The sequence below is a fragment of the Abramis brama genome, assembly GCF_963993115.1.
Source record: "Abramis brama genome assembly, chromosome: 19".
In the NCBI taxonomy this organism is placed as follows: domain Eukaryota; kingdom Metazoa; phylum Chordata; class Actinopteri; order Cypriniformes; family Leuciscidae; genus Abramis; species Abramis brama.
This window is the reverse complement of record NC_139981.1, coordinates 27,644,461-27,666,610: the sequence shown is the minus strand read 5'-3', so window position 1 is coordinate 27,666,610 and position 22,150 is coordinate 27,644,461. Positions and strand designations below refer to the sequence as shown.

Genomic DNA, 22,150 nt, shown 5'->3' with positions numbered 1-22,150 from the left:
TGTGCCCAAGGTTCCTACCACTCCCTTTAGAGACCAGGTAGTGAACCTGCAAGCGCTGCCCCTGGAGGAGGCAGACCCAGCCCTGGCTTTGCTCTGTCCCGTTCGCGCTCTGCGTATGTACGTGGACAGAACTCAAAGCGTCAAGACCAGCTCTTTGTCTGTTACTGAGGCCAGCAGAAGGGAAAGGCTGTCTCCAAGCAGAGGATGGCCCACTGGATAGTGGATGCCATCGCCTTGGCTTACCAAGCTCAAGGCGTGCCCTGCCCGCTCAGGTTGCATGCACACTCCGCGAGAGGCGTTGCATCCTACTGGGCGCTGGCATGTGGCTCCTCGCTAACAGATATCTGTAGAGCTGCGGGCTGGGCGACACCTAACGCGTTCGCTAGATACTATAGCCTACGTGTAGAGCCCGTGTCCTCCCGTGTTCTCACCCTAAACGGGTAGAAGCACTGTGAGTACCGGCTCTGTCGGCTTGCTGCACCCTACTGTGCATCCTTATTGCTCCAGAGTCAAACCTGTTGAGTCCTCCAACACCCTTGGCCCGGACATGGCGGAGCGTCCGGTGCCAGGCCTTTATCCGCTGAATCCTTGAGAACCGGGACTAGGCTGGGTCCCATATGTGTGACCCTACGGGGATCCCATATGTGTATATTTTCCACGGTTGCTCCTAAACGGAAGCCTGTGTCTTCCCTTGGGCTAAGTCACCCACTATTCATATGCAGTACAACCCTCGGGTTAGTCCATATGTGTATTCCCACATAACTCTCCTTAAGAATGTGGCTCCCGCAGCGTTCCCCTCCCTCAGATTGGGCACGCTTTCCCAGTGTTATCCAATAATCTCACTGTATGGGTCATCACGGAACAACAGTGACAGATACACTCGGTGTAAGCCCTCTCCTATTGTCCTTCCAGGCAAGTAGGTGTAGAGGCTTACACAGGGCGCTGGATGGGGTGCAGCAGCTGTGGCGCTTTGGTAGGGATTCCTATTCGTCGGTCACCACTACGTACGTCATAGTGACCGGACGATAGGGAACGTCTCAGTTACATATGGTAACCCTCATTCCCTGAGGGAGGGAACGGAGACGTACGTCCCGTCGCCACATCTGCTGCGACCCGCCGAGGCAGCCAGCTCACTGGCTCGGCTCCTCAGCAAAAAACTGAAGTGCAATCGCACCTGCTGCTCATTTATACCCGCGCTGCATGGCTGAACAGCTTATGCAAATGATTGCACACCAATGTGTATTGGCTCATTTTAGTTTCACTCTAAGTAGATTGGCCTCTCTAGCGAGATTCCTATTCGTCGGTCACCACGACGTACGTCTCCATTCCCTCCCTCAGGGAACGAGGGTTACCGTATGTAACCGAGACGTTATGTTGTAGATTCTACTCAAACTAGTAGATTTTGAAAATTTGTAGCTTTACGCATCCCAAATGTTGGGCATCTTGGCCAGGCCGTAAGACAAGCTAAACCACCAATAGGCTTGTTTAAGTTTTTAGTTTCTTTAAGTAGGCATTCTATGTGATTCTTCAAGTTCCCCATCATTTCAAAATGTTTGTTTACCAATTTTATTTTCCAGGCCCTCACTTTACGGAGTTCCTCTCCATTCAATATGGGGATAACGCCTCTGTCGCTCTTGTTTGCAAGGTAAGTTGAATGGGAATGATTTAGCCCAAGCAAATTGAACGTCTTGGACTGACTGATGATATATTGGTGTTTTCTTGCATGTCTGACCACTTTCAGGTGGCTAATTTGAAGAAGGAGTCTGCGTTTCAGTGGTATAAAGACAGTGTAGAGGTGATTCCTGAGGTGCCTGCTGACTTGAACTCAGGAGTCTGCAAGTTCGCCATAACTCATGTGAGCACTTCACTTCATAAACACTGGAGTTAGAACTTAAAAAAATAAAAATAAACTTTGATGCACAGCCGGAAGATTTTTCTACTTCTCTCTTAATATGCATGGTATCTTAATATATATGGCTAATTATTGTGATATATTTTTAGCAATTACCATTGTTTTTTTCCATGCTGCCCTCAGAACAAAGAGACTAGTGACTAGTGTTGTCACGATATCAAAATTATTGTTTCGATACCGATACCAAGTCAAGTATTGCGATTTCGATACTTTTTCGATACTTTTCCTGAAAAGGGAGAAACACTCTCAAATATCATTGCTGTGCTTTATTTTAAAACCGGGACAACATTCTAATCATATAACACACTAATAAATGAACATATGAACAGCAGATATATTAAACATTTGAACAAAATATGAAATATCAAAATATAAAAAATACATTAGAGCAATGACATTCAAGGTAAAAAAAATGATACATTTAGCAGCATTATCTCATTTATCATAAGAAACATAAGAGCTTTATCTTGATTCTGAACTTTGAATAAAAATATGAACAGCGATTATATTAAACAATGTTTAATATTGGTAACATATGATAAGCCTCATTGGTGATATATTTGACGTGGGAGAGAGTTGTGGAAGGCCTATACTTCATGTTAAACATAAATAGCAGCAAAGACAACGTCGGCAGTGTTGACGGCAAAATAGGCTACAGAATAATTCGTTCTGTATTGAGAGGTGCAATATTTGAAAATCGATCATATTTTTTTAAATTACATTTATATTTATGTCAAAACTTTCAAACATCAAAATGTCATTTATTAATATGTATTTGTGTCAAAATGACATGACATGACAAATGACATATTTTGCCTGGAAACGCTTCCAACACGCTTGCGTGTCGCGTGAAAAATAGGCGTCGGTTCTATTTCTAGCATGCACACGTTTTCCGCGCGTCTCGAGCTGCACCCAGACGCGTGTGTCACGCAGGCAGTTAACATGGGAGCCGAAATAAAAACGGACACGACACGCAGCCAGTGTGTCACCGGCCTTACAAATCTTGAACGCGGTCATTCTTAGAAGTATCGATACTAATAAATTAAGGAATCGTGACGTTTTTAATTTCCGATTTACTTTTGAAGTATCAGTGCACCGTGCAACAGTGCAAGGTAGGCAACGTACTTCCATATGTACTTCCATATGTCACTCCTCGCGTCATCTTTTTCTACGAGTCGTGGACCACTTGTGCTCGCACATGTAGTGTTTTGTCACATGACACTGACAGCGGCAGGTTCTTTGCTGCGTGCGTCAGGAAAAAAACACAGACGTCCATAGGGAGGCGTTTTTTTTTTTTTTTTTTTTTAAGTATCGATACTGATAAATTTAGGTATCGTGACGTTTTTCATTTCCGAGTATCGCGATACTTTTGAAGTATCGATACACCATGCAACACTACTAGTGACCCATTTTTGGGTCGTGACCACTAGTTTAGTCAGTAACAGGCAGCATGTGTGTTTGTGTTTTTTGTAATCAAAGTTTAAAATATATCAGAAGTGTATTGAAGCATACTCAATGTTAAGTACCATAGCTAAGGTTATTTCAGTAAACAGACAAATAATCCCTGTTGGACTGTTAAGGGTAATTGTTCTAGGGGTTTTTCAGTCAATATTCTTCCCATTTACAAAAACAGCTTGTACAACCTCAATAAATACAGCCAAGCTTGATGCATGACAAAATTATACTGTATTTGATGTAATCGCTCCTGACATCTTCTGAAAAATAACATAAGAACATTTCACATGAGAAATAACCTTAAGAGCTTTTGACTCCCAAAGGATTGAAACCAGAGGTGTGAATCAATTGAGTGCTGTAGTAATTTTATGTAATGCTGGTTATTCTTTGACACTTTTTTGTCAAATGTATTTTTGCAAAACTATTTGAAATAGCTATAAATTACTCCCAAGACAATGTAGCACAGAAACTGTTCTGCCGGTAATGCTCTAAAAAAAGCATCACTCAGGTGGCCTGTTTTTGTGAGATGCTGAATTTTTTTCTTCCATTTTTTTTTTTTTTTATCCTGATATTCTAGTTTTCCAAGAAGGATGTGGGACTATATAAAGCAACCATCACCGATGACAGAGGTCAAGATGTGTCACAGATTGATATTTCTGGCAAAGGTACCGTCTCTCAGGATTGTCTTATCAAATATAGAAAAATGTAAATGTGTGCTGGAAAATGTTCCACAAAATGTGTTAAAGATGTCTTTTTTGTCACCCACAGCTTTTGATGACATCATAAATGAGCTCAGTCGTATCTCTGGTGTGTATGACATGTATCATTGTGCTCGTCATTTGGCTCTCAAAAGCCAGTATGTCTTTCCCTGTGTTAACCCCAACTGATTTTAAATCAGTCTTCTTGCACCCCTCTCTCATCTTCTCTGTAAATGGAGTCTAACATTTAAATGGGCTAGAAATTCAATTATGAACTTTTTATGTTTCCCCATAGTTCATTTTTAGTGCTGCTCTAGCAGTCAGGGTCTTGGTGAGGAATTATATAACTGTAACCCTAGACTGTAACTCTGATACTCTTATGCTAGTATACCATGTTGTTCTGCTATTTATGTGAATGAAAATATATCTAGGTGAAAAAAAAAAGTACATAATTAACCATATTAGTAAAGCCATCAAAAGAAATTTACCTACATACCTACAGTAGATACAAATACAATTATAAATACTACAGTATATACTGTATTAAAATTATACAAAACTAACATTACGGTATTAATTCACAAAGTTTTTAAAATCTTAAGAAATTTTGGTTGCACTTTCTTTTTACAGTATGTGCAGTTACATATACTCACAGTGTACTTACCTAAGAAAGTACTGGGTAATATAAGGTAACTACATGGGTTAAGGTTAGGTTTGGGGTTGTTTCAGGGTTAGTACCTAGTTATTACCTAGTTATTACCCAGTTACTATAAGAAGTACATAGTATGTACATGGGGAACAGGACTGTAAATTAAAGTGCTACAGAAACTTTTGACTGCTAAAATACATACAAATTATTGAAACATAATATATATAATGTTTTCAGTACCGTAAGGTACTGTCTATCCATCCAGGGTGTTTTCCAAGTGGTTTGGAGAATGGATGGATAGATGGATGGATATTATTTTTTGAATTATAATAATGAGAATTTGGGAGGAAAAATGGCTAAATTTACATGGACATAATGTCACAATGCAAAATATATATTTATATATACTTTTTACTGATTTTGAGGTGAAATATGTCCTTTCTTGACATATTCCACATATTTTCACATACATTTTTTTATACATAATCAATGTGAACTACAGCGGTTGACCAACTCGATGAATTTCTACCACCTGAGCTCAGTTTCTATTCTCAATCTTTATGATGCAATTACTTACCAACACTTTTTTTTACTGCAATTGTGAGAAGAACAGTTGTTAATTTTAGATGAGTGCACTTGCAAATCTATGTATAAATAACAATAGAAGCTCTGCTCAAACACATGGTGAATATCAGCAATGCAGCTTTTTGTCCAACCAGCCCCTGTTGGTGAATTTTAAGAACTCTTTCCTTCTTTTTTGACCTGGACAGGATCCAGTGCCTCCGAGTTGTCGATTCAGTGCACTGCGGAAGGCATTATGATTGTGTGCCATATGAAATATTACACCGAGGAGATGAAGATCCATTGGAAACAAAAGTATGCACATTTTCCACTCTCACTTGAAAAGATTTCCTAGAATAAAAAAAGATACACAAATAGCCTAGAAAATGAAATGCACATGCCTCTTCGTGTCCCCAGGCGTGACAACAACATTACATGATCTTCAGATTTTGGTCTATAATTTTGTGTTGTTTTAGTGTGAGGTGTACAAAAAAAAAAGATTACTGAACTACAGAAAATTACAGGAATAAAGAGTCTGTCTTGTTCCACGCTCTGTTGTCGACACAAAACAAATCATTCTGATTGCAGCTGCCTAATGCTCTGCCCTGGAGGTGATTCAGAAGCATGTGGAATACTAACATAGAGAGAAAAGGCTCTTCCTGCTCGCATGGGTTCTCAAATCCCTGTATTAGCATTTTGAAGTGGCTATTCTGGGTCTTTCCTCCCCGTGTTGCACGTTTTGAATCTTACGCAAGGCAGGTATTAATGCAGGGGTGATTTCACATTCAGTTGCAACACAAAAAAAACGCCCGCCGTGTCTAATTTTACTCTAGGGACATGCTAATTTGATGCTCCACTTTTAAAAAAGGCATGTCTAACATTTAATCTATGGAAAAATGAGCAAACAATTGAGTTTAAAAAAGGGATTACACAAGCCTTCGTTGAAACATTTTAAAAGCATTGATGTGCATGCGCTGCGCTTGCACATGGTCGTATTGGTTTTGTAATTCTCTCATTGATGAACAGATATTTATCAGGTCTCTGTGCATTCATTTGCTCTTTGTGTTTCAAGGGAATCTAAAATCACTGCATCAGATAGAATGAGAATTGGTGGCAACCCAGCAATGGCAACTTTGGAGATAGTCGAACCTACTGATAAGGACAAAGGAATGTATATTATTGACATTGTGGATGCTGAGAAGACGCACACTCGTACCCTGGACCTCTCTGGACAACGTGAGTTGTTTGGATGTGTCATTCTTTAATACTGCTTTCTGATAATTTTTAAAGGCATTTAATAATAGTTGACCTAAAAACCTTCTGGACATAAAACTTCCTCCTCGTTTAATCCTAATGGCTTCAGAGCGGGTCGTAAATACTCACGGAAAACTAAATTATGCCTGTTTTAGCATAAAACAACCTTGACTAAATATTATAAGTGGACCTCAGGGGGAAAAAATTAATTCAAAATGTATGATGCCTTTAAAGGAAAGTATTGTGGAAAATAACCCTTTTATATTTGAACTTAATTATCAAGTGAAATACTTTAAGAACAGCTCAAATAGTTTTCAAATCACCTCCAATGAAAAACGCCACATCAACACTGAAGACTGATGTTTTCAAAGTGATTTTGTCTATTTTCAAAGGCTTTTTCACTCCAAAATCCTACACCACATTTGTTATAACCAAAATGGTCACCTGAAACGCATGTTCTGGCATTGATCCTGTGTAGATGTGTTTAATTGGAAGTAATGGCCAGTATTACAGCTGCACACAGGAAATGTATTTAGGGAAATCCATGGATGAAAAAATGCCATCATAGTATCAAAGGTGCAGATACTGGCAGTTAGTCAATAGACTGTGTGATGACAAACATAATCAAGGGCTGGTGTCTGACAGGTCATGCAATTTGCTGAATGGTGACAGTAATGAGTAGGGGAAGAAGAGCTATTTCCAGTGAAGCAGGAAAACAATGCTATTAAATTAATGAGAGCTGATTTTCTTTTTATGCTGTGCCTCCGGGACAAGACGCGGCAAGTAGAGACACAGTGCAGTTTTCCTTTAAAAAAAATAATTTTATTCATATTTTATATGCTCTTAACTTTTACTCTTTTTTTCCTGTTTTCCCCCCTTTAGTCTACGACAACGCCTATGCAGAATTCCAGAGACTCAAGTAAGATAACCAGTGCATCAGGCCACCACATGGCTTTCCACGTCCTAAATGTTTAGAGATACAAAGCATGTGAGCTGCACGTTAGTGTTTGGATAAAATATAATGGTCTGCTAATGAACTCAACAATGCTATTCTTCTTTTGCCTTTCAGAGCGGAAGCATATGCTGAAAAGAGTGAGTATACTCAATCACTCCCAACACTCTTGGGGGTCCTGCTTTGATATGTAATTATATTCCTAAAATTAACTTTGCAATGTTTTCTTATCAGATCGTGGCAAAGTGGTTGGTGGTCTTCCTGATGTTGTGACTATCATGGAAAAGAAGGTTTGTTCAAGCTTGTTATGTGTGAGCCATAACAATATGAAAAATGGATGCAATGCATAAAGAAATTGGAATCTGATCTGACTTTCCTTTTGAAGAAAATCATGTCAAAAACACCACAAAATGTACACACACACCCACATATATTTTGTTGTATGAATATATGAACATGCAATATATCAAAAGAAAGAAAAGACCCAAAAGAAAAGAAAATCCCAACTACCCACCAGGGTGGGAATTATGTAATTTTAGGGGCAAGGCCATTTGGCCTCCACCTTTTTTTTTTTTTTAGGGGCACCAAGGCCATATGACAGGGCACAAAGGCCATCGTACAATTCAATGGTTTTCCCATTCAGATTAATACCATAACATCCTAATTTGGAATAAGACATGGATTATGACTTTATTAATAAAAAAAAAAACATTTTTTAATGAGAGAGAGAGAGAGCGCCATTACATCCAGAAGGTATACACCCTCACACAACAATAGAAACAACATAAATGCCAATAAAAGCATTCAGAAACACCACAAATGCCAATAAAAGCATTCAGAAACAACACAAATGCCAATAAATTAATAATTGCCTGCATTGTCGAACGCTCTTCTTCATGCGTTTCAAATATGGACTATAATGTTCAGTAGAGCGCCCTCAGGCTGCTGGTATGAATTGAAACAGCACATCAGTATACAGCGCTCATAAATTCAATAAAATATTATTCCTGTCAATAGAAATCTGATGTAAACTGAGAATATATCAATATTTCTCCAAATCTGCACACTTTTGAGCTAAAAGCCGTGAGGGACGTTGTTTTGTGACTCGCTTTCATGGTGACAGCACAGGAGTTTATGAATGGGAGCGTCTGACGCTCATAATTCATATTAAAGGTATCGACTCATTTTTGCATTTCAACTCCTGACACAAATTAAGACATAACTGTCAATATAAATTTCTCAGAATACAATAGTGGTCAAATACTGAAACGTGAGTCTTATATCTTTTTAATGATGTAAGTTATAGTTTGTCAAGGTAATAACATTAAATCTTATAGTAACTTTGAACTATTAAAAAAAAAACGCTTCAGTGCGCCGACGCCGTTACCTCTGGAACCTTGCATAGGGCCCTTTTCTGAAAAGGGCACTTATCTAAGTTACTAGCAAATAGATTTTGATATTTTTAGGTCAAACCGTTCTTGTCTGTCAGTCATATAATGCAGGTCTATGGTCACGGTCTCAAAGAGCAGCCATCCACAGAGTCCAAATTAAAACAATTCCCCATCGTAAGTACACATTGATGGCCTAAGACACGAAACGAGCGGTTTGTGTGAGAAAACGAACAGTATTTATATCGTTTTTACCTCTTGTAACACAGCGACGTCCAAGTGATCTGAGGGCGCCCGCGCTTCCTGCTGTGTGACGTGTGCGCAGACTGGTGCATAGATTGACATATAGATTTCGCCTTGGCTACGGCAGTTCATGAACGAATGCCGTAGCCAAGGCGAAATCTAGTGTATATATCTATGCACCAGTGTCGACAACAGAGTGTCGTTCTTCTGTTGGTGCTGACGTTACATGCTTCTTGCACTGCTGTTTTGATGTGTGAGATCATCGATGTGATTATGACACTGCACCTGCGCGAATCCACAAACTAATTGAAGTTCAGAGACTACTTGGGTGGAACTTGGACAGGGCCAGGGCACACAGGCCACTGTGGCCGTACGATGATTTTTTTTCACGGGGCATGAAGGCCAAAGTGTAGGGCAACGGCGGCCATGGCCGCGTGGCCGCGGTATAATTCCCACCCTGCTACCCACACCCCACCCTCTGAGGAGGGTGCTGGAGCACGAGAGGTTGTTAAGCACTTACATCAGGCTCAGATACTGGACTGATAATATGTGAGGTGTGTCGCAATAGTTATGACCTGTCATCTGATTGGTTCAGTACAATGTAGACGGCTTCATTGGGATTGGGGACCCAACACAAATCTTGCGGGAGCGGGTAATTTTACCTTTGCTGCGGGTGGGAGTGGGCGACTTCAATGAGTTGATGACGTGTATTGCTGGTGACCTTTTATACTCACGGGTGCTCTGCTTGTGACATTATGGACTGTTGTCAACCAATAAATATTGGCGTGAACACATACTTCAGACACCTGTCACTCTAACGCCCGTTTCACACATACTCTGTGTGTAGTGCGTATGCGGTGCGTGTTGCAGTGCGTAACTGATCCACGGCTGTACCACAAAAACATACTCTCTATTTGTATTTCAAATCCAGAAGTTATCAGCAACTTTTATTTAAAAAAGTTTTGTCAGCATTGCGATTCTCTTTGTACACATATACACTCTTTAATAGACGTTTTAACACAATTTAAACAACATATTATTCAGTGCTACTTCTATATAGATTTATATATTAAGTTGCTCAAGCAAGTGGTAAAATATTTAACCATGTAGCCTACTTAAAATCGCAAACATTTTAAATTAAAACTTAAAATTTTAATTTTAATACAATAAATCTTGCATGTCACAAAGAACTTGTTTTTCCACCTCCATGAATGAGACGAGTGTTGTTCATTATGTCGCCTTGTTGAGGTAAATTGTAGTTTTCCTTGCTTTACCCCGGTCTTAAAGTAAAAAAGATGACTGTGAAAAATAGTAGAATTAAATTAAATACATTTATGGTGAGATTACTACATTTTATTTAATTAAATGCATTTATGGTGAGATTATTATATTTTCATGTCAATCTGTTCATTTTGACCACAAACCATGCGTTGTCACTTTAATTCAGCGCGTGCAGCACAGCAAAAATAGACTCGATAGACGGAAACGATCGCTGCACTGCTGTATACGCACCGCTCCTGGAACGTATAGCCGGACCGCATCCGCGTGCAGTGTGAAAGCTCTAACCTGTTAACATGGGTATGGAAAAAAATACGCACCGCATAGGCTACGCACTGCAAACGGAGTATGTGTGAAACGACAACTCCATGACGTAGCTCCTCACTCCCATTCTCAGGGAAATGGGTTGCATACGCAACCTGAGACATTTTACTGAATAATTTATAGTCTTTAATAAAAATGTGAAGGTCTTTACCCAAAGACCTGGGCCCCATAGTCAAGTCAAGTCACCTTTATTTATATAGCGCTTTTAACAATATAGATTGTTTCAAAGCAGCTTTACAGTGATAATATTAAATTACAGTAACGGAGAGTGTTTTGGCTTTACAGCAGCTCTAGGATAAAGTTATTGTCCAGCTAAAGTTAGTTTTGATTGATTGATTCACTTCCTTTGAAAATATCATTAGTTATTTACTTAGGGGCCGCTTACACGACACCGTGCTAACAGAAAACACTCAACGCGCTCCGGCCCGCTCATCCGCACAAAACAGTGCCTGGTGGCTCGAACCTTTTTAAAAAAAAGGTTATCTTATTAACCTTTATATAAGGTTATATATTAACCCACGAAAACACAGACGGCGTGTATCACGTGTTTAGTCTATAGGTATGCGTGTTTGAATATACAGTATATGTGTGCAGCCGTGTAGTCCTTCTTTACAAACCAGCCCTCAGCAAACTACTTGCCTGGCCTTAAAAATGTATTATAAAGAATTATTTATCGCTTCCACGTAGCCACATCAACCGGAATTATCAACTTTATCAACTGACAACTTTTTATCTGTACAGAGGTAAAAGGAAGGGAAAGAGGCCTTTACAGGGGAGAGACTAGTTGACACTTCAGGACTGCGTTGTCGTCGTGTCCAGGCACAGGTCCTTCATCAGATCTGGATACGACCTGGATCCGGCGGACTGCGGTAAACCTCGTATAAACAGAGAGACTAATATTAGCGTAGACGCCATCCTTCTTATGATGTAACAAGTACATCAGGATTTAGGGGATGTGTTCCCGGTTCCGGCTGACCTAATCTATGCAGCCTAACATTGAATTATAGAAGTCTATAATGTGTTATGTGTATGCTAGGTCAAAGAGATGTGTTTTTAGTCTAGATTTGAACTGACAGAGTATGGAAGACTAACGGACAATGTCAGGAAGACTGTTCCAAAGTTTTGGTGCTAATAGGAAAAGGATCTACCACCAGCAGTCAATTTTGATATTCTATGTATTATCAACTGGTCGGAATTTTGAGATCGCAATAGACATGAAGGGCTATAATGTGTTAAGAGCTCGCTCAAGTACTGGGGAGCTAAACAATTTAGTGCTTTGTAAGTAATCATCAATATTTAAAAATGTATACGATGTTTAATAGGTAGCCAATGCAGTGTTGACAGAACGGGGCTGATATGGTCATACTTCCTGGTTCTGGTAAGAACTCTAGCTGCTGCATTTTTGACCAGCTGTAGTTTGTTTATTAAGCGAGCAGGGCAACCACCCATAATAGCATTACAATAATCTAGCCTTGATGTCATGAACGCATGAACTAATTGTTTTGCATTTGTCACTGAAAGCATATGATGTAATTTAGTTATATTTTTAAGATGGAAAAATGCGGTTTTACAGATACTAGACATGTCAGAGCAGAGACTTGACAGAGCAGCCATCAAGTGTTAGACAGTATTCTAGGTTATTACGTGAGGAAGTTTTTTGTCAAATAATTAGTAAATATTAAATATTTACTAAATTTACTAATATTAAATTTAATAAATATTATCTCTGTTTTTTTTTTTTTTCAGAATTAAGTAGTAGGAAATTACTATTCATCCAGTTTTTTTATCAGCTATGCATTCCCTTAATTTTGTGAATTGGTAAGTTTCATCAGGGCGTGATGAAATATAGAGCTGAGTATCATCAGCATAACAGTGAATACTAATGCCATGCTTCCTAATGATATCTCCTAAGGGTAGCATGTACAGAGTGAACAGCAAAGGTCCTAGTACTGAGCCTTGTGGTACGCCATACTGAACTTGGGATCGATAAGACATCTCTTAATTTACTGCTACAAACTGATAACGGTCAGATAAGTATGATTTAAACCATGCTAATGTAATTCCACTAATGCCAACATCATTTTCGAGTCTATTTAAAAGAATGTTGTGGTCAATAGTATCAAATGCAGCACTAAGATCGAGTAACACTATAGAGAGATACAACCACGATCGGATGATAAGTGCAAATCATTTGTGACTCTAATGAGAGCTGTCTCAGTACTATGGTACGTTCTAAATCCTGACTGAAAATCCTCACAGATATCATTTCTTTCTAAAATGGAACATAGTTGTGATGATACTACCTTTTCTAGTATCTTTGACTGAAAAGGTAGATTCGAGATCGGCCTGTAATTGACTAATTCTGTAGGATCAACCTGCATTTTTTAACAAGCGGTTTAATCATAGCCAGCTTAAAAGTTTTTGGTACGTATCCTAATGACAAAGATGAATGAATGATATTAAGAAGAGGATCTATGACCTCTGGAAGCATCTCATTCAATAGCTTAGTCGGTATAGGGTCTAACATACATGTTGTCGATTTAGAGGATTTAACGAGTTTAGAAAAGTCTTTCTCTCCTATAGCAATGACTGAATCAAATTGTTCCTTAGGGAGACTACAATGCACTCCCTGATGTGAAGAGATGTGTTTTGTAGTGAGACTGTAGTAGACGGGAGCATAGTTATAATTTTCTCCCTGATATTATCAATCTTGTAAGTAAAGTTCATAAAGTCATTACTGCTGTGCTGCTTGGAAACGTCTGGGGTTGAAGCTTTATTTTTCGTTAATTTAACTACTGTTTCAAATAAATACCTAGGGTTTTGTTTATTTTCTTCTAATAGGGTTGAAAAATAAGCAGATCTAGCAGCTTTTAAGGCCTCTCTTTATGCAATCGTGCTCTCTTTCCATAAAATGCGAAAAAACTCTAGTTTTGATTTCTTCCAGTTGCGCTCCATTTTTCTGGCTGCTGTCTTAAGGGCCCGAGTGTGCTCGTTGTACCACGGCATTGGACTATTTTCTTTAATCTTCTTTAAGCGTAAAGAAGCTGTGTCTAAAGTGCTGGAAAAGAGAGAGTCAAAAGTTTCTGTCGCAATATCGAGTTCTTCTAAGCTATCTGGGATGCTGAGGAGATGAAAATGATCAGGAATATTATTAATGTATATATTATAATATTATAATAATATTAAATTATATAATAATATAATATTATATAATAATATTATTATTATTAATATTATTAATCTTTAGTGGCAGAAGTGATAGGTCTAACATATTTGTAACACGGAGTCGGCTTTGCAACCTTGGCTAGATGGAGTATACACGAGACTAGATAATGATCTGAGATGTCATCGCTCTGCTGCAGAATTTCAACGGCATCAACATTGATTCCATGTGATAATATTAGATCTAGAGTATGATTACGACAATGAGTAGGTCCTGACACGTGTTGTCTAACTCTAGTAGAGTTTAGAATGTCATTAAATGCCAATCCCAATGCATCTTTTTTGTTATCTACATGTATATTAAAATCACCAACAATTAGGACTTTTTCTGCAGCCAGTACTCTGTAGCTCTGATAGAAAATCAGCAAATTCTTTGATAAAATCTGTATGGTGCCCTGGTGGCCTGTATACAGTAGCCAGCACAAATCTCAAACGTGATTTATCATTTACACTAGATAGTGTTACATTAAGCACCAACACTTCAAAAGAATTATATTTAAAACAAGACTTCTCAGTAATTCTGAAGATATTACTATAAATTACAGCAACACCTCCCCCTTTGCCTTTCAGATGAGGTTCATGTTTATAATAATAATAATAATAATAATAATAACTTTATTTTGTATAGCACTTTTAAAAGTCAATTCTCAGAGCACTTTACATAAGCAAAATTAAGATAGATAAAATAGGCATGATAAACACAATACAAAAAAGTATTACAAACAATTTTACAAACCTAAAAACAATTTAAAAATAAGTATCCAAGACATATAGTAAACCCATAAAATACATCACATAAACAACCACAAAAATCACCTTTCACCCAAATGCTTCCTTAAAATAATAAGTTTTAAGGGATGATTTAAACATTTTCAAGGATGGTGCATTTCTAACTTCGGAAGGCAGAGAATTCCATAACTTTGGGGCAACTGAAGAGAAGGTCCTATCACCCATTGTTTTTAGGTACGTTATAACAGTAATCTTGAGGGGTGGACTAAAGTAATGTAATCGTCTGGTTTTAGCCAGGTTTCTGTCAAACACAGCACATCTAGGTTAAAATATGTAATCATGTCATTAACAATAAGTGCTTTTGAAGTAAGGGATCGAATATTCAGCAACCTGAGCTTTATCATTTGTTCATCTGTTTTTTTGTCCCACGACCACAGCGTCTCACGGTCACCTAACTGCCCTACTGCATGGGCTCTTCAGCTGGAACCGAACAATGTAAAGAGTTTACTAAGCTAGTCGCATCCAAAGCAGTATCTAAAGCCCTTGCACTCTTACTGTCCTTGATTAAAGTTTGGATGCGTGTCTCTAGTTCTGAAATCTCCTGCATTTATCACATTTAAATCCCTCATTGCTGACAGAGAATGTTATACTATGAGAATGTGACACGAAGTGCAAGTGACAATAACAGGAGAAGACATTACTCACCGTGTTTGTTGACTGATCCTACTCACCACAGGTGCTTGATAGACTCGTAAAAGGCGGGCGCGAGTGCGCACGAGAAATAAAGATGGCAAGCACGGATGGCAGGTAACAGGCTAGCTAGATACTAGCGTGTTGTGCTAGTGATAACGATTTATTTAAAAGCTAGTGATGTCAGATTAATGTGATAGGCAATATTAGACAATATATAATATATGTTGATGAGTAAGTTAAATTTAGCAAATAAAAACAACAAGGAATGATAGTAAATAGAGATTCAAAACAGAAAGCTATACTGAGCTTACAGACACAAACCAGCAGCAAGGCAGACAGGAGCAATCGATCAAGTAAAAATGATTCAGGTAAATGATTCAATGATGCAAACAGTTCATTTTAGCTGTAAAGCAGCTTTAAAAGAAAATTGTGTCATTGTTCAGATCATCATTTATTTAATTAGTTAATTTCATCTATAAAGTGACTCACACCATAGACTTAAGATGCCTTACTGTAATACAGAAATTATTCCGCCTGGAAAGGTAGTCCCACCTCAAAATAATTATTTAGACAACTTTATAGCTCAAATAATAAAAAGTTGTTACTGAATAACTAATATAAATGCTTTAGCAAAATAAGAAAATTACTCTTCAGTTTGAACCCTCTGAGATTCTGATCTACTTGACGCTATAGACCTCTATATAAACTTAATCAATCCTGAATTTACTAACTAACTATGCCGTTTTTATTCTAGATTATTTTAAGTTGTAAAGTGAGTTAGCTATATTAAAATTTAGCTTATGGCTTTGGCTGGAATTATCAATCCGCTTCAGCAACGTGTGTATATCAGTATGCATTAGTTCAGCAAGTCAGATTGTGAACACGTCTGTTTTTTGATCTATAACGACAGGCAGGGTGATTTGTGGAGCAGCGTTTTAAAAATAAAATTTATTATGTAAGAACTTGTGGCAAAAGTGCATCTACATGTGTACAAATGTAAAACAAGTTGTTAATCACAATCGTACACTCATATTAATTACATAATCTAAAGCTAGCACTATGAATCTGGGCCACCTAAATGTATGGTTAGGATCCACTACTATGTCCATCATAAGTACCTTACTGTAACTGTCTCCCAAGTGTAAGAATTTTACTGTACACATGATTTTTGTTTGATATTATAAACTGAGCAATGAGTCAACATTACTTTCTGTGATAATCTACATTATGCCTTAAGTGCCTTGTCAATAGACCTAAACTTGTATTGCAAATGGAGCATTCCTTTCAGACGCCCATGGAGGGCTATAGCCAACGCATTAGTGATCTGTGTTGCCGCAGGCAGTCGTGCCGGTGAGTGCCGTTCTGCGGCTCTTCTCTTCAACCCTGGGAGTGCGCGTTGGAGGGCGTCATACTCCTCCGCTCCCTAAGATCCATGTCCATTGTCTTCTGCCTCATAATCCGTTGCTTGCTAGCAGCATGAATCCAGCTTGGGGAATATGGTGTATTCTGACTGTGAAAGGATATTGGTGGGATTATGATTCGCCTGAATAGTTGATGCCGGAAATGCCCGACATCCTTTTTTCTTTCAGATCAAATAGACATAGCAGGTCAGTGGCTCTCAGATCCATTAACGGAAAGATGAGGTGAACTCATGTGGGAAAGGAAACCTTTCACATGATGACCTGCTGAGGTCATGTACACTGGTTTTCCAGTGAGAGCTCCCCACAGGGCTTTGACCGTACTGTATATTTTAGTTTTTATTGAGCCATTTTGTTGATACCTGTTACTGTGAAATATGTCATGTTAACTGGAAAAAATGCAACATAAATCTGAAAACAAAGTTAGTGGGAAAATTCTACCTATATGGGTACTAAGGCTTATCATTACCATCTTTGTAGAGGCTAGAAACTTTCTTCAGAAATATATTTCTCACCATACATGTTTCATTGAATTAATAACAATTAAAAACAAAAGGTTTCAGTAAAATTATATGGCCACTTTATTAATGATAATCTCCCTATATTCATGTGAATTAGTATCATTAAGGGATACATAAGCATTTTTATTTAGCATCTCACCATCAGAATATCGTACTATCATTCGAAATTATGTGCATCTACTTAATGCAGTCATGATGTTTCTCATATTTATGCCGTTAGTGTGATAATGACAACATACTTCCTCTGAGGATGTTTCGGATTACATATGCGTTTATCAAATCTTTCGTTTGGTTTTCATTTTTTTCAGACTCTGAGTCTGACCTGCACAGTCTGCGGTGACCCCAAACCTCTGGTCAGCTGGTCTAAGAATGATCAAGAAGTAGATCCCAGCGATCAGTACGTCATTGCCATGGACTCGGGCAAGTTCGCCAGCCTCACCATCAAAGGCGTATCCCTGGAGGACTCCGGCAAGTACACCATGACGGTGCAAAACAAGTACGGTGGCGAGTCGGTGGACATCATCGTCAGCGTGTACAAACACGGCGACAAGATTCCAGAAATCAAACCCACACCCACACCCAAAAGGATCATGCCTCCCACAGTTCCGATTGTACTTCCCACCACCAAACCTGCCACCCCTGCACCTGCTGCGGCCAAGTCTCCAGCTCCTCCCCAAAACGCCAAATCCCCCACTCCGCCCCGCGGCATGAAGTCTCCCACTCCCACCAGGAAGAAGTAAAGGCCTAGCTCTTTGCTCTCATTTGCCCCAACAGCACAAAGACGACTAGATTTACATTTCCACTAAGAAATATCAGTGTTTGCAAGGCAGCAAAATAAGTTTGAGTTTAGGTTTTGGTTTGATGTAAACAAAATGCTGCCATCATGACACTCAGCACACATCTTGATTTCTTTCAGCTGTACACAGAAATTTACATAGTTGATTATATGGGTATAAATCAGTGAAGGTGATGCCATTTTTCTGATGTTCAATTTTTTTTTTCTGTCAGCATAATATGCACAGACATGTATAATAAATAATTCATAGTTTCATTGCCCTAAAAAGTGTAAACAATTTTTAGCTGCATCGCATACTGTCTGTAGATACTACATTTGGTTTGAAACTTACTTCATGACCATGAATAAGGGTAATCGTTTGAATAAGGGTATTATGAATGAAATTCGGAAGTAACGTTTGACTCTGTGTTGCTGTTTGTTTGAGCATCCTGACCAGCCTGATACAGCAACTTAGGCACAACCAATGGTGTGAGTTAAGGGGATGGGGGTATCTGTTTGTCTTACCAATGACACAGAATTTACACACTCTTTAAATACAACAAGGAAGACAAAACCAATTGAAATTCAGTATGCAAATAAGACTTGGCCCCAAATTGACTGAAAATTCTCTACAAAACATCTGTACGATAAGCGGTTTGGGCTGAACGAATTGCAAAAGTTTAATTCTTAGGTTTTGAGGTTTAGAACAAAAACATAAAAAATAAATGAAAATGAACATGCACATGCACAATTAGGGGTGCATTCAGGTTGACTTTTTCAATGGCTCTCTCTTTAGTGGCTTTTTGCCATTGAGATGACTGGGGAAAATATGTCCCAATCAACCTGAATTCAGCCCTACAGTACATACCCAATATTGATCAAGAAAAAAAAAAAAAAATCTGTCATAACAACAGATATATTGTGCATCCCTTCAACATTATGCTGCCTTGCAAACAGTAATTGAACTATAGTGCACAAATAATAAAAGTACAATAGAAAAGTAGTATTTTCCTCCCCAAATGCATCGTCATATCGTAAAATGAGCAAGCATTTAGCATGAAAAGAAAGAGAGTAGGAAGTTTGTGTGAAGGAGGGTTGGGCGAGTTATATTTAGTGCCATGAGAAAATGTGCGAAACAGTTTGTCATCTGGGTTGCCTAAGCTGAGTGGGCCCCTAATGATTTTGGCTCCCTTTTGCTTGGGGGAAAAGCTTTGATGTTAGTTTATTAAATCTCTGTTTAAAAGCTGTTCTTTCAGTTAGCAACTGAAATCCAGAGGCTTTTTTGCTTTCTCGAGTGGATGGATGCCCTAAGAGTGCAGGACCTCCACTTAGCCCCCAGCGGCTGCCATGAGCCCATCAGCGCTCCTCTCAACCTCATCTCACATCCTTGCCTTTTTCTGCTGGTATTGTGTTAATAAAAGAGTTGGAAATCACTACCAGTGTCATATCTGCCTTTACATTGTACACAAACACACACACACGCACACACACACACACACACACACACACACACACTTATTGTAAAATATGAATGCGATTAGAAAAGCTACCACCCCATCTGAAACGCATCAGCACTTTTCTTCGGTTCTTGGACCAGTTGTACTTCACAAATCATTTCATGTATATGGAACACCTAGCTTGAGGTGTTTTGCTGCCAAGAATGCACTGCTATACTTCCTTATTTACAATGCATGACTTGGCGATTTGTATTGCCTGGCAAATCTCCAATCAGAACCACTTTTTCTTCTTTTGAAATAAATGCATTTAGTTTACAGTGGCCACAAAGTATTTGGACACTTAAACCACTCTTTGTTCCATTAAATGACACCAAGCCAAAGAAAAATAGCAAATGTGTGTGTGTGTGTGTGTGTGTGTGTGTGTGTGTGTGTGTGTGTGTGTCTTTTTGGTATCTTGTTTGATTGTGTTATAGAATGTTAAGACAGATACATTTTTAAGTGTGGCTTAACTGTCCAAATTATTTTTGGTGCCACTGTATCTATGTTCCTGGTGCTTCTTTTCAGAATTTGTCTCCTCCTATAATATTTAAATAATGAGATCATAATTTTAATAATTTAAACAAGCAGTGGCACTGTTTCATTTTTTATTTTCTGATTGAATTACTTCAGTAATCAGTTTACTTCAATAGGAATTTGATTGGAATAATTAAAATGTAGGAAATTTAACTTGTTTTGATTTCAAATGTGACTTTAATTAAAATATGAAAATTTAATCAGTGGAATTATTTGCTTTGAACTCAGATTTCTATGGCAACTCACAATCTCAGCAAATCCTTTCCCAGACACAAGACGCATCAGTTCATAATTTTATGCAACAGAAATCATTGACAATATCACACGCAGCTTGGAAATGTCATTCCTGCATGATCGATCATTCGCGGTGAATTCTAATGGAGTCGTTGTTGCATGTCTTGTTGCTGACCAGAGCTGGCATAGCAGGCTGACCACCAAGTACAAATCTTTAAGACTGAACACCACATGGTGGCACTGGTGTCCCATTACGAAACCTCTGCAAGCTGCTGTCACCCCAGTGAAAGAAAAAAAGACACAATACCAGATTATGGGGCTCAGTTTTACACTTTGAGTTCTATCAAGAAGGTAAACCACAAAACTATGTAATGTTCAGAGGGCCTGAGGAATCAGTTTGGGGAACATCAAACACAAAGTAATATATGATAAGACTGGACAGTATAGCCAAGGAATTCTTATTTAAAAAAAAAAAAAAAAACTATTACTCTAAATTCAAAATGTCTAAGCAACTGAAGAACTAAAAACCAGCAAATGTCAAGTCAAAAATAGTATGCCATTTTTTCACACAGAATGATATTTAGTAATTTTCATTTATATGCACCTATATGACAATGCATAGTAATAAAAAGGCAATATTTCACTATGTATATTTTCATTGCAACATCGTATATACATGAAAAATACCACATTGGGACTTCTGTGAACATTATGTAATTGAATAAGAATTTTGAACAGACTAATTGAAATTGAAAGCACTGGTTTAAACTGACTAATAGGTAATGAATCAAATTTACCAACTTAACACAATATTTCATTCTAGGTTTAAAGGTTACTATATATATACTAGCGCTTACACTGAGTATGCAAATGCTTACAAATCCATCGAAATTCATTCATTCCAAACGCTTGCAAATCCATTCTTTGTCGCTATGTACACAGAAGATGAGAAACTTGATCAGTTCAGTTGTGTATCTATAGCAATATGGTCACACTTTAGATTAGGGTCTAATTCTCATTATTAACTAACTATTAACTACAACTTTCAACCTCAATAAACTCCAAATTACTGTTTATTAATAGTTAGTAAGGTAGTTGTTACATTTAGGTATTTGGTAGGATTAATATGTGCTTTGTACTAATAAACAGCCAATATCCTAGTAATTTGCATGCTATTAAGCAACTAGCTAGTGAGAATTGGACTCTAAACTAAAGTGTTACCAACTATATAATAAGAATCTCTCTTAAATTTGTCTCTAATAATAAGTCATAATACTAACAATAATACCACTGTGTAAAACACAAGGTATATCAATCATGGCAGCATTCTATTTTTTTTATTTTTTTAATCTAGTGGTCACACTGACGTGTTTTTACACACAAAAGCATCTTGAAATGATTTTACTTCCTGCTAAATGCATTCTGAATAGCCAGCACGTAATTTGAAAAAAGTTATAACTATAGTGTTTCGTTGAAGAGCCCCCTGGGAATCCCACAACAAAAATATATACATAATACATAATAGAATCTGAGACTACTTTGAAGTAAAGAAAGTTTGCTATTGTTATCACTGTCGAGTGCACACAGCATTTTCACTGGCAGATAATCTGAGTGTGGGTGAGCGTGCTTTGAAGATGTGTTAGCTTCCACTGCACTGAGCAAAAAAAGAAAAAGGGAAAAAAAAGCCATGCCAACAGAAACTGTCAAGATTCTTATAAACACCAACGGGCTGCCTGAAATGAGAGTGGTAGTGCTGTGAGGCTTGTCAGCCGTTCACACTACACCACGTTTCATTAAAAAAAAATTAAAAGTTC

At 38.1% G+C, this 22,150-nt stretch overlaps 1 protein-coding gene across 1 annotated transcript in view; it reads left to right on the top strand.

The window, feature by feature from the left end:
• myom2b (myomesin 2b) overlaps positions 1 to 19,505 on the top strand; it is a 62,244-nt gene extending 42,739 nt beyond the window's left edge. Inside the window, exons 27-36 of the mRNA XM_084092612.1 lie at positions 1,578 to 1,645; positions 1,742 to 1,855; positions 3,945 to 4,032; positions 4,136 to 4,174; positions 5,485 to 5,590; positions 6,348 to 6,511; positions 7,412 to 7,448; positions 7,599 to 7,621; positions 7,716 to 7,771; positions 17,606 to 19,505. Coding sequence (XP_083948738.1) covers positions 1,578 to 1,645; positions 1,742 to 1,855; positions 3,945 to 4,032; positions 4,136 to 4,174; positions 5,485 to 5,590; positions 6,348 to 6,511; positions 7,412 to 7,448; positions 7,599 to 7,621; positions 7,716 to 7,771; positions 17,606 to 18,037 — 1,127 coding nt within the window. The 3' untranslated portion in view covers positions 18,038 to 19,505. The remainder of the gene's footprint in view (positions 1 to 1,577; positions 1,646 to 1,741; positions 1,856 to 3,944; positions 4,033 to 4,135; positions 4,175 to 5,484; positions 5,591 to 6,347; positions 6,512 to 7,411; positions 7,449 to 7,598; positions 7,622 to 7,715; positions 7,772 to 17,605) is intronic.
• The last annotated feature ends 2,645 nt before the right edge of the window (positions 19,506 to 22,150 follow it).